General features: G+C 38.7%; 1 protein-coding gene across 3 annotated transcripts; it reads right to left on the bottom strand.

Moving 5' to 3' along the window:
• Window positions 1-94: 94 nt before the first annotated feature.
• LOC124432249 (carbonic anhydrase 2) lies at window positions 95-17,356 on the bottom strand. Of its 3 annotated transcripts, none has more exons than XM_046980999.1 (8): window positions 11,395-11,699; window positions 9,414-9,614; window positions 7,624-7,745; window positions 5,824-5,919; window positions 3,642-3,756; window positions 3,196-3,291; window positions 1,654-1,832; window positions 95-1,512 (listed from the first exon to the last, which is right to left on the bottom strand). In XM_046980999.1, exons 1-8 carry the CDS (start codon window positions 11,411-11,413, stop codon window positions 1,444-1,446), a joined length of 897 nt encoding a protein of 298 aa, XP_046836955.1. In that variant the 5' UTR covers window positions 11,414-11,699; the 3' UTR covers window positions 95-1,443. The 3 variants fall into 3 exon arrangements, with proteins under 3 accessions (XP_046836955.1, XP_046836956.1, XP_046836953.1); XM_046980997.1 differs by lacking the exon at window positions 11,395-11,699 and adding an exon at window positions 16,789-17,356 and having other exon boundaries at window positions 779-1,512; XM_046981000.1 differs by lacking the exons at window positions 3,196-3,291; window positions 11,395-11,699 and adding an exon at window positions 16,789-17,354.
• Between the last annotated feature and the right edge of the window lie 272 nt (window positions 17,357-17,628).

Genomic DNA, 17,628 nt, shown 5'->3' with positions numbered 1-17,628 from the left:
TGGCTTTGCCGAAGAAAGCAATATTTAAACTTTACAAGGAGAATTCATATCGATTGATATCGTTAAACAGATTAAAATGAAATATATGGGAAAATAAAATTGTAAGAGATTATTAATATCAACATCTGAAGTGGGTAGCAAGACCGTGCGTGTAGTTAGCAATAAAAGATGGCACATTTTATATACGCTCAACATTATTTGCTGTCGAGGCTAGAAAATAAAGGTTCTTTTTTCTTTTTCTTTTCTTTTTTTTGATTTCTTTCTTTCCAACATTAAGTTTTCCTTCGTTTTCTCATAGGAAACTATCTTCCGAGTTTCACAAACATCGACACAGTTATGTTGGTACATTTGCTTTATAAATATACTATAACTATTTTTCTATCAAATATCGCTATTAATTCACATTTAACAACGATGAATAACATTTTATGTAAACATTATAAATTTGATTATCTTTCTGAATATTCATTTCACTTTTTCTTTTTTTTCTTCTTTTTTTTTTCTTTCTTTTTTTGTTTCTCTTTAACAAGGAGGATCGAACCAATGTGATCTCTTTCGATGTCCATTCTCGCGTTGATATTTTTCATACTATACATGACATTTTATAAAAATAGAATAAAACTAGTTATACAATGAACGGAAAGCATTGACAATAGTATGATGAAAAAAGTACGGAATGAATTCGGTTAAATTTAACTCAATAGGTTTTTACGTTTTACCGTAACGAGTTTAAATCGTCATAAAAATGATTAGTAACAGAAAGAAAAATAGAACAAGATCGATCCTACGAGAGTTTATACAGTGTCATACAAACATATAACTATATATTTATATCTCACAAACACAAATATTATCAAATATGCAACAATGACCGTCCATACGCAATCATTTTAATTAATTGCACTTGGAACAGAGTAGTTTACCACGATTATTCTCAATGACTAACAATAAGTATTACTTCTTCAGAGCTTATTATAAAGAAGAACCGTGCTATCGACATATATTCTCAAATGTGCAACTAAAGCATTTTCGAGTTTTTCTTACCTATGTATTTCGTTATATCTAAAAATGTCTCGCGATGTTAATATTTAACAGTTGTAAAGAATCCATTTAAAATAGACATATTTTACTAAATAGACCGTCGATAAATCACTCGTATGTAATATTTTTTGTTTGTCATTTTTCTTATTTCCGCAGTTTTTGATTTTTAACGACACACTCTTGCCTCGTGCAGAAATCAAAGAAAACCGTGGATTTCGAGGAGCACAAGGCACGTAGTTGTTACGCAGATAGATTACGAAGGAAAGCTCCACGATTTGAAGATCCATTACGAACGTTAGTAGTAACTAATTCGGCTACTGAACTTGACGAATCTTCTATCTTCTTGCAAAGGAGGACAGAGAGAGATAGAGAGAGGGTGAGGGGGAGGGGAAGAAGGAAAGTTTAAAAGCTGCCACATTCCCTTAGCACACGATTTCCTAGCGGCAGCGGTGGACGGAAATTGTTGATCACCTGTAAGGAGAAAGGTAAAAGGATTAATTGAAATGAAAATGATAGATATACGAAACTTTGACCGTACGAGCGGAAATGCAATATAAATTTTTTCACTCGCTAAAAAAGAAAAAAAAGAAAAGAAAAAAGAAAAGGTCTTACAGCCCCGTGATTCTCGTGACAAGGACATTCCTCTCCGCGTGGGAATTTACGCAGATTACGAAAGATGTTGAGCTGGTGATGAGACACCTCGATGTATTTCTTGAAGAGAATCCATGTGACGCTCTCGTTAAACGGTGGAGTTGTCAGGGATCCCAAATATGTCCAATAACCGTTATCGTCTGAAGGTAAACAAGGAAAAACTTGTTGAAAAATCGCAACGTTAGAGATAAAATACACCATCTTAAGAAAAAACGGTGCAACATGCAACGACTGCCATAGTGATTATACAGAGTTACGATTATTAACTTTTGATGAACATAGAAGCATCTAGTTCACCCTGTGGATAATAAGAAAAGAGTGATAATAATTATTCTATATATAAAATTCGATTATTTCTATAATATTGCCAATTATGATAGCGAGACAACATTATTGTTCTTCGTTGAAACGTTCTTACAATCATGTACTACCTTTTCCCAATTAAACAATTTCGAGAAGAAATCGATTAGTGATAAGATAATAGAGACGAGGGTGAACCCGTCATTCAGCTAATGTTTCCCTCGTACGTGTCGTAAGACATATGTTCTCGCTTCGGATAGAAGGTCAAAATGTGATTTTATTTTTAGTACCGTTCACTTAATTCCATTTATTAATCGGAAAAGCCGATGAGACGATGCCGTTGATAAAATGAACAAAGCAATTCAATATAAGGTGGCAACAAATAGGACAAAATGACGATTAAATGCGATAGTATCGACGAATAAAATTCATTACCGTATGCATTCGAGTCATTTGGACAATAAGACAGAGCGTTAGGACGATGACAAATGAAACTGCACAATTTAGTTAATGTATCTTGAAATAATATTATTCTCATGGGTACATGGAAATTAGAAACTTAGGGTCACGTCGACATCCATTCGTTTCTCGCGCACAAGGATTCTATTAAATTTACTTCACGATGTATACGGATGATAACGTTACGGAGAGAATATTATCAATTAGACGTCAAGGGTATATGGGCAAAGAAAGAAAGAAAGAAAGAAACGAAGAAACGAAGAAACAAAGAAAGGAAGAAGAGGCAATCGATGGAGACTGTCAATGATAAGTGGTCAAGCGTGTGTCGAGGAAAAATATTTTAAGGTGACAAGCGAAATAGAGTACTCGTTAAGACGAGTGCAACGAATCTACATGAAGAAAAATGCAAAATCGAAGAATTACTTTTATACGGCACGCACGAGTTATAAAAAGTAGAAGAAAGAAAGGAAGAAAGAGAGAAGGGGAAAAAAGCAGGAAAGATGAAAATAAGTTGAGAAAATTCCAGCTTCGAGGTTGAGGTTTCACAACAATCGATCGTGATACGCTTCGAACGTTCTCCTTGATTTTTTCCTTTTTCTCTCTCGGTCGCTCGTACGTTCGCTCTCTTTCTCACTTTTTGAGCGATCGAAAATGAAAAGGAAAAGATGACGACGGAGACACGCTCGAGCGCGGAACTCACGATACGTAGCGACGTACATATGTAGTTCAAGGCATTATACGAACCTTGAAAATCCAATTTGTTCTCATGACGTATGATTCGGTCGGCCCAACGCATGCACGGATTAGCGCATCTCTGCGTGCTGACTCGTCCACCGCGCACTGCATGCGCGTTTACGGTGCATTAGTGCATTTTGTTAGTTGATAGTAGCTTGTTATTGCATTTCAGAGTGAGACTCGATTGGTACGTCTTTTCCGTTCGAAGAGATCGCGACCGTCAGCTACACTAAACTTTGTCCAACTACAAAACTAATTCTACGTCTATAGCCGGTCATCTAATCGTTTGTAAATTCATATATCTACTTTTAATTTGCTAAACCAAAACGATAATTAATTAGAGCGATACTATAGTATATCCAACTAATAATTTTAAGCTGTTATTGTTTTAAACAACATGAATAGTTTATTACGATCTAAACGTTAAGCTTGGATGTATTTTCGAATAAACTCACCGGGAAGCAACTTGCTGGGGTCAATGAGATCCGCTATTTCTACAACTTCGTCCTTGTGCGACACGTATGGCAATAAACGTGCGATCTTATCCATCTCCTCGTGGGTCTTACCAACCTATGAAGAGAGAGAGAGAGAGAGAGAGAGAGAGAGAGAGAGAGAGAGAGAGAGAGAGAGAGAGAGAGAGAGAGAGAGAGAGAGAGAGAGAGAGAGAGAGAGAGAGAGAGAGAGAGAAAGAAAGGAAAAAAAGAAAAGAAGAAAATTAAAAGTCCCCTTGAGAAAACTTCCTTTCACGTGACATTTAATAATTAGACGATCGATAATATCAATTAACTAAGCGTACACGTTTCCTCGATCGAACTCGAACGTATCAATCCAATTGATTTTAAAGACGAACTCTTGTTTGTTAAGGCAATGATTTAAATTGCCGACTATACGATTCGCTTTGATCTATAAGTTATAAGAAAGTTCTCGTCGAACAAGCAAACCCCGTTCGTTAGCTCATAAACATAAGGGACGCTCATAAAGTATTTCTACGCTTTTGGACGATTGGAAATCGATTTGTCGTGCACCGATGATCTTTCTATCCTACGAATATACGATTTTCTTATGTAAAAAATGATTCGATCGAAATGTTCCAAAGGTTTGCTGCCCTTTTCCTCCTTCATAGGAAAAGATTATATTCCTATAGAATCATATTTCCATCGATCTAAGATGAAACGTGTGAATAACGTACACACAATTACAATATAAATATTGTAACTGACGTTCGATTCGATTCTGTCCTTTATCTTAATTTATTTATTCATTAGATGGCGATCGTATTGCGATCGCATTGGGATCTAATTATGCGACTTGCATGTGCATTCATAATCGAACGACGTCGATTCAAGTATCGCTCTTCTATACGGACCATATGTCACATTAATTGGCGATTATCTAACGATCACGTACTTGGAACGGTACCGTTAGAAATGTCTTTAATTGCATACGGAATAAATGTAAGAACGTTAACATAAGTATTGACGACATGTAAAACATTCCTAAAGGACGGAAGATATGTTCTATTGTCAAAATTAGATAAAAGAAAAAAAAAAAAACAGACGTCGTTGAAAGCTTCGCATGTAGTCGATAATAATTTTCGCGCAAAACTTTGTCTTCGCGATTGTGCAACGGCACTTTTCAAATTGCACCGCTTTATAATAATAGATATAAAGCGTGTTAACACGCGCACACGTAAAAATTCCATATACATGATAGCTCGGAATGCGTTTACGTATTTGCGATTCGATAAATCTAAGACTTGGCTTCGAAATATTATGCAACGAACGTAGAAACGACGTGGACGCTGACTTTCAATACGCGATTGATAATGAACGAGGTACGTTTTTATCATGACATAATCTCTTAGACACTTTATGAATCATCCTTTTCTCTATGTCACATATGAAGTCGAAATTATGCGAACGATCGTGCGAATTTGATATAATCGTACGGAGAAAACTTTCTTAAAAATGATTATCCGCAAAGAGTCTATCCACTAGAAGAAATAACTTTTCAAAAACGATTGCACAGTGATTTTGAAACGAATTATATCGTATATCTTTCGTATCTTTGATCTCTCGTTCTTTCTCTTTTATCCATCGACGAGCTTTCGTGACCGAAGGAAAAGAAAAGGAAGAAAAGAAGAAAAAAGAATACAAAGGAAGTTCCTTCTTCTTGACAGTATAGCAATGGCCATCATAAAAATCGATCTTTCCGGTAAGAGAGAGTGAGCGTCGGACGAAGGAAATGATCGATTTAAATTCCATCCGGTGGTCGCGCTATCAAGTTAACGATATCCGTGCTCGCATGGAAAAACGAATTTCGTTGCAGTTTGGAAGAATGAAATAATGGTTCACGTCCTTCGCCGTAGAAACGTTTACGTAATCGTCTATCAACCAATGCTGTTAACGTCGCCACTGTTACGGATTCTGCTTCTAGAGCTTGCAGCTTATATAAAAAAGCTTTGACATAAGCGCGGGTTTAACAGCCGCATAAGAGTGCATCCATAGAAAAAGAGAGTGTTTCGATAAGGAGGATAAATAATCGCTAATAATAATAAAAGGGGCTTCGAGAGGTATGCATCGATCTCTTAGAAACATCGTACGAAGTAAGAGAGAGAGAGAGAGAGAAGTAACTGACCTTGAGGAAGACACCCAACACAGCGAGACCATCCGACGCTTTCGCAGCTTCCGCGAATGTCTTGTACTTGCTTGTGTTCCAATGAACCAAGTGGAGCTAAAAGAATAAAGTAGGAAAACTGAGTGCATCAACTTGTCCATCTCTGTATTTATTCTCGTTGCGTAACTCATGATTCAAGAAAACTATCAAACATGTTAATTGGTTAACGCGTAAACGAATGCTCGTCGATTATAAAAACAACCTTTTCATCTGTCTTCTGCCAAAGAGAAGACAATCTTTCTTTTTTTGTCCGTGGCGTAAACGATTAACGACCGCCTGAAAATTATCTTTCCTTTTGACCATCGGATTTTTTACGTTTAGCAACACGTACATATGTCTATAGGTATAATTACGTTTAAACGAAAGATGGAATATTTGTTCGCGGTTGATAATCGATTCTCATACCGGACTGCTGATGTAATTATACCCTAGAGAAGCAACAAATAATGATAGTAAACAATCTAGATATTATATATCTCGTCAGTTCTAAAGTAAACGCGTTTGAGACGCTTCCACTTAAATTACATTCAACGAACTTTCGTTAATCGTCTCGTAAATTGACTCCTTAAGATATTAAGTTATCTTAAATTAATCGCGATAAGTAGACAATGTGTCATCCTAAAATTTCATCACATGCATTTTACATTTTAGTAAAAAAGAAAGGACGAATGAAAGATCTTACTACATAAGTAAATAGAATCGACAGGTCATAACGGTATTCTCGTAAATAGGAAAACGTATAATAGCAATACTCGTATGCAGAATAAACCGATGTTCTTCTCAACGGTTTACTCTCATCGCTAACAATGCGCAGGTGTACGATCGGATCGTTGCACAATTCAGATGCGATTTGCGTGCAGTCGAGCGATTGCGTCTCGCGTTTTGTGTTCCGGACGATGACGATAAACGTGAAACGATTCGACTCTAGCCGTTTCTATCTATAGACACGACCGCGCCGTTACGATCGCCTAGGATAATATTTACCTAAAGCATCGATGGATCGATCAATCGTTATAATGATATAACGGCACTAATGATAAATTGCTTAAAAAATACGCAAACGTATAGATGCTCGCGCGCGATAGACGAACCAAAATAGAGAGAGAGGGGGGGGGGAGAGAGAGAGAGAGAGAGAGAGAGAGAGAGAGAGAGAAAAGAAAAAGTTATTTGACCGATTCCATTAACGTTCTCGTTCTCGACCATCACAGATTTCTTATTTCCATAGATTACGTCCAAAAATATTTACAGATGGATATAAGCGGAGTTTCTCGGTACGTCGGTCGACTCGCGTCGAAAGAAAAAGCCTACGCCTGGAGGTAACTCGTGAGTTCGAACGAACGACCGCGACGTGATTCACGTTCCACGTGAAATGAATTAACAACGCGATAGACGAGAGACTCAAAGTCGATCGGCAGATCGGGACAACAATGACGACGCGCAATACAACTTGCTCGAGTAAAACTTTCATTTCACGATCTCGATTATATTTATATATTTATCCTTTACTCGTAGAGAGTATATTTCGTCGTAAGAGGACGTCGTAACGATTATTTTCAAAGAATTCTCAATGTTAGCTTAACGTTTAGCATAAGGCTACCTTCGAGATTATTAATTTATAGATAAACGACGATATTTTCGTAGATCGCTGTAAATTCTATTACGTTCGTATTATACTCGACATAAATCAATATTGGATAAATTCCTTTTATGTCGAACACTTGAGAATTCTCTGAGATTAAGAAAGAATGGATAAAAAGATACCTCGCCAGCGAAAGCTTGACCGTCAACGGTATGCTCGGAACCTCTCGAGTCGCTACATCCCCAATGGCAATGATACTGTTCGAGCTTATAAATATCATCCATGAGAGGTCCACCGCTCAAAACTGCAATTAAAATTGAATCTTTATGACAACAATCTTTCTAGATGAAGGAAGGGGAAGAAAAAAGGACAATTGATTCGCTCGGTCTAACTAGAATATTCGCGAGACACTGCGAGATCGTTCCTGTTACGTCTCTATTACAGGATGCGCCTGATTAGACCAAACGCATTTGCGCTGGTTCCGGTATGTCGGGGGACATAAGCGCGATAAAAGGGCTTGAGAGCTTCAGTGACATATTTGAAAGAGTCCTATGGGAAATGTTTCTTTGCCTTATCAAGTCATTCCTTCTTTTTCTTTTCTTTTTTCTTTTTCTTAATTAGATAGAGAATTAATATTATTTCAAATTACAAAAGTATCTACAAAGCGTAGCACCGTAATTAGGCTGATTTTTGAAGCCTGAAAATTTGACGTTAAATTCCTAAATTATGAATCATTCAAAAAGTTTAGAAATTATTTTACGCGCGCGGTTACAACTCTACCGTAAAGTAAACAATAGGTATGTAAGTAGGTATATCGACGAAGAAAGTCGTTCAAGAATTAATCGCTACGCAGCCGTATCTTTGTCCTCGTTTCGAACACGCTCGAGGGCAAATTTTCGAAGGTAAGAGCCTCCTTAAACCGATTGCCCGTTCGCCACGAAGCTATTTAGGTATCAACGGCGTCTTTAAGATCGATATTTTTTTCTTTTTTTTTCTCTTCTTCGAAAAAGCACTAGCGACGAACGCTTATTTCGTTCTACGATAATGTTAAAATAAACTCGCTTCTGACGCGCGAGATTTCACGAATACCGACAGGCGGATATTGGCTTACGGCGAACGTAGCGTCGCGTGAAGAGATGAAAACCATACGTGACGATAGTTAATCGAAGAAGAAGAAGAAGAAGAAGATGCAAAGAACATAAAGAAGAGTTGGCGAATAAACGCATTAAAAAGGCTAATGGTTTACCCTTTTGGATGGCTCCTTACTAGTTATTCTTTTCTAAATATTTATCCGTTAAAAGAAGAAAGAAGAAGCAAAGAGAGCAAAGTTTTGTTTCTATAGCTCGCAAAACTGTGAAATGGGGCGATATCGCGGACGTGCTTAATTAGTCATACGGAGTGGAAATTAAAGTGAAAAAGATGAAAAAGAAAGAAAAGGAAAGAAAAAAGTAGCATGGTCGCGATCTTGGCGTGAAAAATATTAACATATCCTAGAGCGATTGGTCACGAGGTTAGGGAACTCCGTGTAGAGAGGAGGACTTGGTTGCATCCAAGTAAGTACTATGTGTACCAACACTTTGGTATCGGCCGCTCCAAGTGACCACAAAGTGTTACAACGAGACACCCTACTTGGCGTTTCCTCCTCCCTTTCCATTCTCCTCTTTTTCTTTTTAGGTCTCGCGATGCAAACGCCAGAAGGCGATTGCAATCGACAACATTGAATTGCAGATCGACGAGAATGCAAATCTCGATGGCGGTGGCGCTCGTGAGATTTGCGATCGCCGTGGAAATCGCGATTTAAATATATATATATATGTATGTATATATATATATATATATATATATATATATATGGATAACTTTCAATGATACCAAAGCAAGTTTCGGCGTAGCTTTTAGAAAAATGTCCCGTAATAATCGTAATCCGCAGGTGGCGAATTCGTGGTAGGGGATTCGAAAGGGGATAACTTACGAGTCCCATCACCATCGGTATCGATTCTCCAACAATATCCTGGATTGACCAACTTCCGGGATGCAGTAGCAGGATATTTCCAACGAAGAGGTTTGCTACTTAGAGCCTCGTGATCGGATTCTACCCGGTCGGTTTCGATATTCACCGGACTCTGCCTCGAACCCGCCGCCATTGGGAATTTCTCCACCCAAGTGCTGGGTCCTGCGAAAAAGAAGGAAATGAAAAAAAGAAAAGAAGGAATATTTTATTACGTGTTATTAAAAGCTTTTATTAATCGTAGCAATTAGCGTAATTTACGAAGAATCAAAAATTATATATCTAATCTAATCTCTCTAATCTTATCAGCAACCGCGTTGCAAGACGTAGTATTTCTTATCGTGAAGAGAAAGGAGGAAAGGAAGAGCGGATATCTGCGCCTTGAAATATCGATGCAGTTGTTATATAGGCACAGCGTGATATTACGAATTTGTTAAATATATATATATATATATATATATATATATATATATATATATATGTGTGTGTGCGTGTGCGTGTGCGTGTGTATGTATGAAGTGAAAAGTTCATCGGTCTTGGAATGGATTCTGTCGAACGCGCGACGTGTTAAAGTAATATTACAGATAGAGAAATGGTTCTGTAGAAAACGATTGAAAAGTCTCATTGTCAGTCGTGATATTGATGCTCGAGACAGCGACCTCGATTGATATCACGGAAAGCATCGCACCACTTCCCACAATTAGATTGTCCCTAACAGAGGGACAATAAGATGACGACTTTCTACTACTTCCTATCTTGATCGTGACACCAATTATGAAATGGCCATTTCCTTTCTTTCCTTCTCTCTCTCTCTCTCTCTCTCTCTCTCTCTAACCCCTCCCTTTCTCAATGGAACGCGTTATCTTCCCCCTTGCTAAAATCTACTCTACTACCTTTATCTCGCCTAACTGTAAAAGACGTTCGTAAGGAAGGAAAGTTATGTTCCTAATGTATTCGAGAGCTGGTCGATAAATTCGAGACGAAGAATCGTGCGGTCAATGTGCCCGACGCTCGTGATTCGCGTAGAATAAAGTCACATGCTACGTGTTCAAACTCGACGAAATTGTTATCGGTTACGTGTGTCACGTGCAGCTGATTCCCATTAATTTCTTCTTATCAACGCTCGTGATTCATGCCGTTCTCGAGGTCTATGCCTGTTCACTCTCTCATAGAGTAAACTTTTCGATTCTTTAACGGACATTCTCGAAAAGTTTGTTTAGGAAAGAAAAGAATTTTTGCAAGACGATTCGATTTCAAAGCCTCCCGCTCTCCAAGGTCGCTAGCAAATCTCTATGTTCAAGGTCGTCATGCTTGGCTCTGACATAGTAATCGATGATGAAATCATAGTCACGTGCGGACAGTCTCGCGCGTCATTAATTCGCTAAACGGTGAGCCTACTACATACATTAGATCGTGTTCCTCGGTATTTTCATAGTTCACCACGACACAGTTGCGTGAAATTTGATCGGATCTGTTCTAAGCTCGCGATGATTATAGAAGGATTAATAGAATCGTCGTCGACTTCTTTATTATCCTCGTAAATATGATGTAATATTATGCAAAGTTATTCGACAGACAAATATAACAAAGACGTAAAGTCCTTCAAGTATCTCGTTTAAAATAGAATAGGCCACAGGAAAGATTTTTATGGATTTTTGTGAATCATTTTGAAAACTACGAACGTAATAAAAAAAAAGAAAAAAGAAAATATATATATATATACATATATATATATATATATATATATATATATATATATATATATATATATATAACAGTGTTACCCTTCGTACGACACGTATATAGACAGTCAATGGATTTTGTTACTTTTAAGGGAAACATTAGTGTAGGAACTAACGAGGATTCGAAGACGAAGGACGGTAAGTAACGGTAATCTTTCGAAAATCTTTGGACTCGAGGAGAATAAAAAGAGGACATCACGTACCACAGACGAAGGCTCCCATTTCGTTGGCTCGTGATAATCGAAAACGGTGAGGAACGATGAGAAACCGGTTCGTTCCTTACGGTGGTTGTTCTAGTCCTTAGCTTTCTCGAGAACGAAGAGATAAACTCTAGAGGACGAAAGATATAAAGCAACCGTACGCCCTCTCTCTCGCCCCCCCTGATAAATACATATAAGCGCATTGCCTTTGAAGATCTTGACAGTGACCTTGACGAGTGTGCAGTTTCGTTGAACGACGTTACAGAAGCTTATTATCGTCACTAAATCTTACCTATTCTCTGTCATATCAGAAAGATAATATTGTTAGAGAAAACGGTATTTCAATACATATCATGTAATATCATTCTCCTCGTATATCATCCGAAGCATACTATCGTAATCGAGATGAACTAGTTCGAGTCACAAGATTTTTCGATCGCATCTCTCGTTATCGTTTCGCTCAAAATCAAGAATCTCAAATATTTATAGAGGTTTATTAGCGAAAGAAGAGAAAAGAAAGATTTGTTAATATGTAACGTAACGACGAGCATTAGATAGAGATCCGTATTGTTTATTGAAACGATAATAAATCGTTGCGAAATAATAAATCGAGTTGGCACTTTTGTCATTGATAAAATGTAAGCCTAAGGACGATCATCTCAAGTGATCGCTATCAAATTAGGTACGTTCAACCTTGCCGTCAATGAATCACAGCAGGATATAAGGAAAAATCGTTAGATGGGACTAGGATTGTCCTCGGTTGCTTTTTCATCCACCTTCGGAAAATAATTCCTTTTCATTTATTATTATATTTCTTCCCTTTCGATCAAATTCGTCTAAAAATGTATAATATCGAAATTATTTACGATCGCTTATAGCGTTACAAATGAGATATTCAAGGTTATTGTTATTAAACGATATCTAATTGCGATGAAACGCTTCAAAATCATGGGTGAAACGATTCAAAAGACGCGCATTTAAAACGACCGTCCAATTGCAAAAGGCGCGCGAGCGTTTTGTCCCACGACAAATAAAATGTGAGTAAGAGCCGTTCCTTTTATGTTAAGACAGGGAAAGCGCGGGCGTGGAACTCATCCATCTTGTCCCGTCCGCGCCGTTTCTCGATCATTTCTATTCCACGCGCCGATCCTCACTATATATCCCACGCACACGCACGTTAAACTTCAACGTAACGCATACCGTGTACATATACTGCATACGTCAAGTCATGGACGTTCGCAGATTAACACGAACCAAACTTGATTATTCCAAGGACGTGTTAGAGGATCGGCGGCTTTTAATGAGGTAATCAAAGTTAACCATCGACTCGTTTCGCCGTTTATACCGTTTCTTCTTGTTTTACGCCGTGCCTTTGTCTTTCCGCGCTCATTAAAAAGCGTGAAGCTTTTTAGCTTCCTCGAAGAATAACGAGGTGTTTAATCGTCGAGGGAAAGAGAAAAAACATTGGTAATACTTTTTCAGATACTCTAACGAATATTATTCAGGGAAATTCAAATAAAATCAAAGTTTATAATAAATACGAAATAATTAATTAAATGCCAATAATTCGGTAAAATTTTTAATGGAATAATTTTTCTTTCTAATTTTGTAACGTATGATAAATAACGAATTCATCCTTATTCTCCGTTCGTTCCCATTTATTACAAGTTAATAAAAAACGAGACGAGCGTTTCGCGAAGACGCAAAAGAGAAGGAGTCTTATTTCGTTGCAACGCCAACGTATCCTTTTTCCATGTTTCGCCAAGCTACGCGAAACAATAACTTAGTTTAGTTGTCTCTCGGCGCATCGACGCAAATATCCAATTTTAGCCGAGATTTCAATTCGAGATCGTAACTTTTCATTGTTCCATCCAGAAACTGATACCAGCTCGTACGTTAAAGAAGATTTACGTTTAACGCAAGTCGATCGTTTGATTAAATAACCATCCATGATGCGCCGTTTTTCATCAATTTGAAAATACAGCCGTGCCTGTACTCTTATAAATGGGTTAACTCGTTAAGCGAGTACGCTCGGGGCAAAATTAATTTCAATTATTAAGCCGATAAGCAAAGTTGTTTTTCGTATGTATCAAATAAGTGTATATACATACTCGCATCGACCGGCTCGGTTACTTAACGAAACGTAACGACTCCAGCTACTTTTTTTATTAATACTCGAGCGAACGCTTGAATATTATATTAGAATTCCCGTCTAATTTACGTCTAATTCGCATCCCAATTGTGCCCCCTTTTCTTTGTTTTACGATTCTTTAATTTTTCGGAAATTACGGAAAGTTTTATAAAATACAGAACGTATTTTATATACACGTGGATATAGAGTAGAAGGGGAGAAAGCGTAAAAGTGCGAGAAGGAAAGAGTTTTATTCGTTGAATCTATTTGCATTTTTCCTTACTTCTCTCCCCCCCCCCCCACTCTCTCTCTCTCTCTCTCTCTCTAAGACCTCTTTGAACGTTTCGAAATATCCATTTCACGAAGCCATTAAAAAAGAAAATCACGCGTGTCATTTCGATAAATACGTCCCGACGTCCGCACCGGAGGATGATTCAACCGATAGGAGGATAAACGTTCAACGAAAAGGGTCAACAGGTTGTTGGCTATCCGACAATGATACAACTCCAAGCATGATCATTAGCGTGTGACAGAATAATGTCATTAACTTGGAACGTCCAAGAATTTCACGTGTCTCGTGTAATCAACGCGGGATGACTTTACGAACGACGCAAGATCACTGTTTTCTTTTCGAGAGGAAAATTATCGGTTGGGCGAATTAGACGTTACCGAGCCAAGCTGCAATAATTTCGTGACTACAAAGTGAATTATTTGAGCTGAGCGAGCGTTCGATAACGAAGACTCGGCGGGCGTCTGAAAGGCTTGGATCAGAGAGGCTAAAAAAGTGCTATCTATCTTTAGCCATAGAAAGATAGCAAAATAAAGGAGGCATACCCTCGACAATTACCAGATATTATTCACTTTGTACGTACATTTTATATTCTTCTTGGCTTTCAAAAAGAAACAAAATATTTCCTAGGTAAACTGGTTCCCAACCGGTTTTCGTCTATACTCCTATTTGAAGGTTCAAGACATATTAATGTAAACTCGATGGAAAATGTGCGAAAGGTATACGACGTTTGAAAGAGGCAACTTGGCAATTATTATTCAAATCGATATGCGTATAGATCCGTTAACTGTTAACACTTTTATAACAGTCACTACGACGCCCTCCTCGACTCGATTTCGAGTTTTATTTACTTCGAGGAAAGCCCTCGAATTCGATCGTATTTTCGCATTAACGTTACGAAAGGAACGTTATCGAAAGGAATATAATATTAGTTAGCAATTAATAAGTCGTTAAGCTTCTCTCTCCCTCCCTACCTCCCCCTCTGTCTTCTCCTTTCAAAGAGAGAACTTCCTTCCGTCCATTGAATAGTTGATTTGTATTCAACTTGACGAACGCCATAAGCCACGCCGTGCAAATAAAACGAAGATCGTTAGGTTGCGACATAAAGAAAGGAAGAAAGAAGGAAAGAAAGGATAAAAAAAAAAATATATATATATGTAATTAAAGGAAATCCTTTTCCTTTAATTGCATGCAGCCAACGGCACGAAGAACCTTGTTTAACGAGAGTCGCAAGTACCCTCGCGATGGAAAGTAAGATTTAGAAAAAGCATACCTTAATCACTGGTAGTTAGAGCTTGGGTTGCACGTGACATCGCGTTGCCGATGAGATTATCGCATACCATTGGCTAGAAGAAGCGACTTTCTAAAGTTTCGTCGCGCATAGATGCACGCGCGCGTCTGAACGACTAGTATTTGTAGATAAGTGCGCATACTTATACGTAGCGTTAAGTAGAGGTACCTACAGTTTCGCTCTAGACAGAACGATTTGAGGGATTTCCAATGAAATCGATTTAATCGAAGATCTCTAAGTTTTGTTAACGCGACGGAATGAAAGCAATCGCACAGTCTGTAGCCGAACGCATGTACTTGCATAAGAATAATAGACAATTCGTTGTACTTCCAATCGCGGTCGTTTCAAAGATCGAGGGTGTACGAGAGAAAGAGAGAGAGAGAGAGAGAGAGAGAGAGAGTAGCAAAAGGAAAGAGAAATAGGAGAGAGTGATTTTGGGGCCACGGAGAAAAGGGCGACGACTATGATCAAACAAGAGCGAACGACTATGATCTATAGATGACGAAGAGAAGCGAAACTGGGTCTGCGACCTGCTGTCCTCGCGTTTGCGACCGCATGCGATATAACCGCGCGTATACCAAGGATCGAGCGCGTGCCTACACACTTTAACAGGGACAGGTGCATCGGCCTGAAAGCACGAAGGGAAAACTATTGATTTTCATTTTACCCTACCTACCTATCTACCTGCCTGCCTGCCTGCCTGCCTGCCTGCCTGCCTGCCTGCCTGCCTGCCTGCCTGCCTGCCTGCCTGCCTGCCTACCTACCTACCGAATAAATCCCCTTTCCTCACGTACAAAGAGCCTAACTGAGAGACCTCCTTCCGCGTAAGCTGCAAAAGTTTTCATCGTTTGGCACATCCAGTCACAGACCGTTTGCATTTCGAACGGGAGATGATCGATCATCAGCTAATCGCTGTGCCATGTAAATGTAAAGATTAACGTCTTAAATTTGGTAAAATGTCAATTTTTTTTTTTTCCTTCTTCTTCTCTATTTACAATTCGAGGAGAAACTTGAGGTAAGAGATGCCTGTTGTCAATGGCACATCGCTCTTTTCTTGACCCATACAATTTCTTAGTTATTTTTTCGTTCGTTAGGATAACTTTTATTAACTCCGAGATCGTAACGCGCGCAAAATGACGATTGGGCGCTCGATCTGGAAGCGCAAAGCGATGTTAAAAGCGATACGTAAACGGGAGAAAAACATTGCAAAACTGAGAGAAAAGAAAAACGAGCGTATACGCGAGAAAAGACATGAACGCTCGTGTCGCTTAAACTAATTCGTGCGTGTAATCGATATAACTTAATTATATATATGAGTTCGCCATTCGTGCGACTCGCGCTAAGCGACGAGAGCACCAGGATGTGCGTAGATATCTACGTGTACGCATCTATACGTGGTTAGACGTGGAATCTATTATAGAGCAGCTAATAGAGCAGCAACAGATGCTCCGCGCTCTCTAAGGAATAAGAAACAATTAATTATCGATGATAGAAACAATTAATTTTGTGATAATTCAGTGCATTTTCATCCGTTCGCTTTCTGCTAAAAAGAAAACCGTTCGTGGAAAGGAAATGTTTCAATATGAGATAAACGAATAAAGAGGAAATACAAGCTGTAAATACAAGCTATGGAGATAATTGGAGGGAAACCCATTGTTAAAGAGTATTGAAAGAAATAAAACTCACCGTTTCGGCTCGAATAGTCCCACTCGTTCTTGGAGCCCATCTCGGAGGACAAGGACGGTATCGGATGTATCGAAAATTAAGATCCGCGTAGTTGAGATCCGAGTATAACTTGCTCCCGCTCGTTTTGTCGATTTGTACCGTTCTTTTGCTAGATCGAACGCGCCACCTTTGCCCGTTCGCGCAATTTTCCAAGAAAGTATCGCGTCTGATTTATGAATTTAAAAAGTATTTAAGGACGAACGAGATTAGAAGAGCTTTCTGAGAGGGGAAACGAGCGCGTAAATAATGAAAAATACAATAAAGAGGATTTCGAGCCGAAGAAAAGAGACGGAGAAATCTCCTTGCTTCGTGATCATCGAATCGGCGTGATACTTCGAGCGCGTTCGGTTCCTCTTCGTGCTCTTTCGTCCTTCTCAACAGAGCAGCTTTTATTCTCCCTCTCTCTCTCTCTCTCTCTCTCCCCCCGTCTCTGGCTTTGCCTCTTTGGGATGCCTTTCGATTCGTACCGACTCGCGACCGTGTGTCCACCGCTCGCACGAGAATTTCCACGAATGTAACGCCGGCCGGCGCGTCCCCATGGTTTATATTGCGCGCGGTCACGTGACCGACGCTAACTTCTTGGCGCATGCGCGACAAACATTACACACGTGCGACTTTACCCCCACTCTATCGAGATCAGTCCGCGCGCGGACGTACAACGTTCAGGATCCTCTTTTTTTTTATCGGTCTTGAACATTTTTTACTAGTCATCGTTGAAAAAATTTCAATTTGAATATGAATTGTGCGTATGGCATCTAAAGAATTATTATATATATATATATATATATATATATACGATAA

The sequence above is a fragment of the Vespa crabro genome, chromosome 24 (assembly GCF_910589235.1).
Source record: "Vespa crabro chromosome 24, iyVesCrab1.2, whole genome shotgun sequence".
Classification (NCBI taxonomy): domain Eukaryota; kingdom Metazoa; phylum Arthropoda; class Insecta; order Hymenoptera; family Vespidae; genus Vespa; species Vespa crabro.
Note: the sequence above shows the minus strand (reverse complement) of the source record. Positions and strands in the feature narration are given on the sequence as shown.

Excerpts from the sequence above, each read along its gene's own strand:
- LOC124432249 (XM_046980997.1), bottom strand. The coding sequence starts at position 16,828 with ATGGGCTCCAAGAACGAGTGGGACTATTCGAGCCGAAACG. Across the intron at positions 7,746-9,413 it reads TACCGATGGTGATGGGACTC|TTTTGAGCGGTGGACCTCTC; the intron begins GTAAGTTATCCC and ends TTTTAATTGCAG. Across the intron at positions 5,920-7,623 it reads GTCAAGCTTTCGCTGGCGAG|CTCCACTTGGTTCATTGGAA; the intron begins GTATCTTTTTAT and ends TTATTCTTTTAG.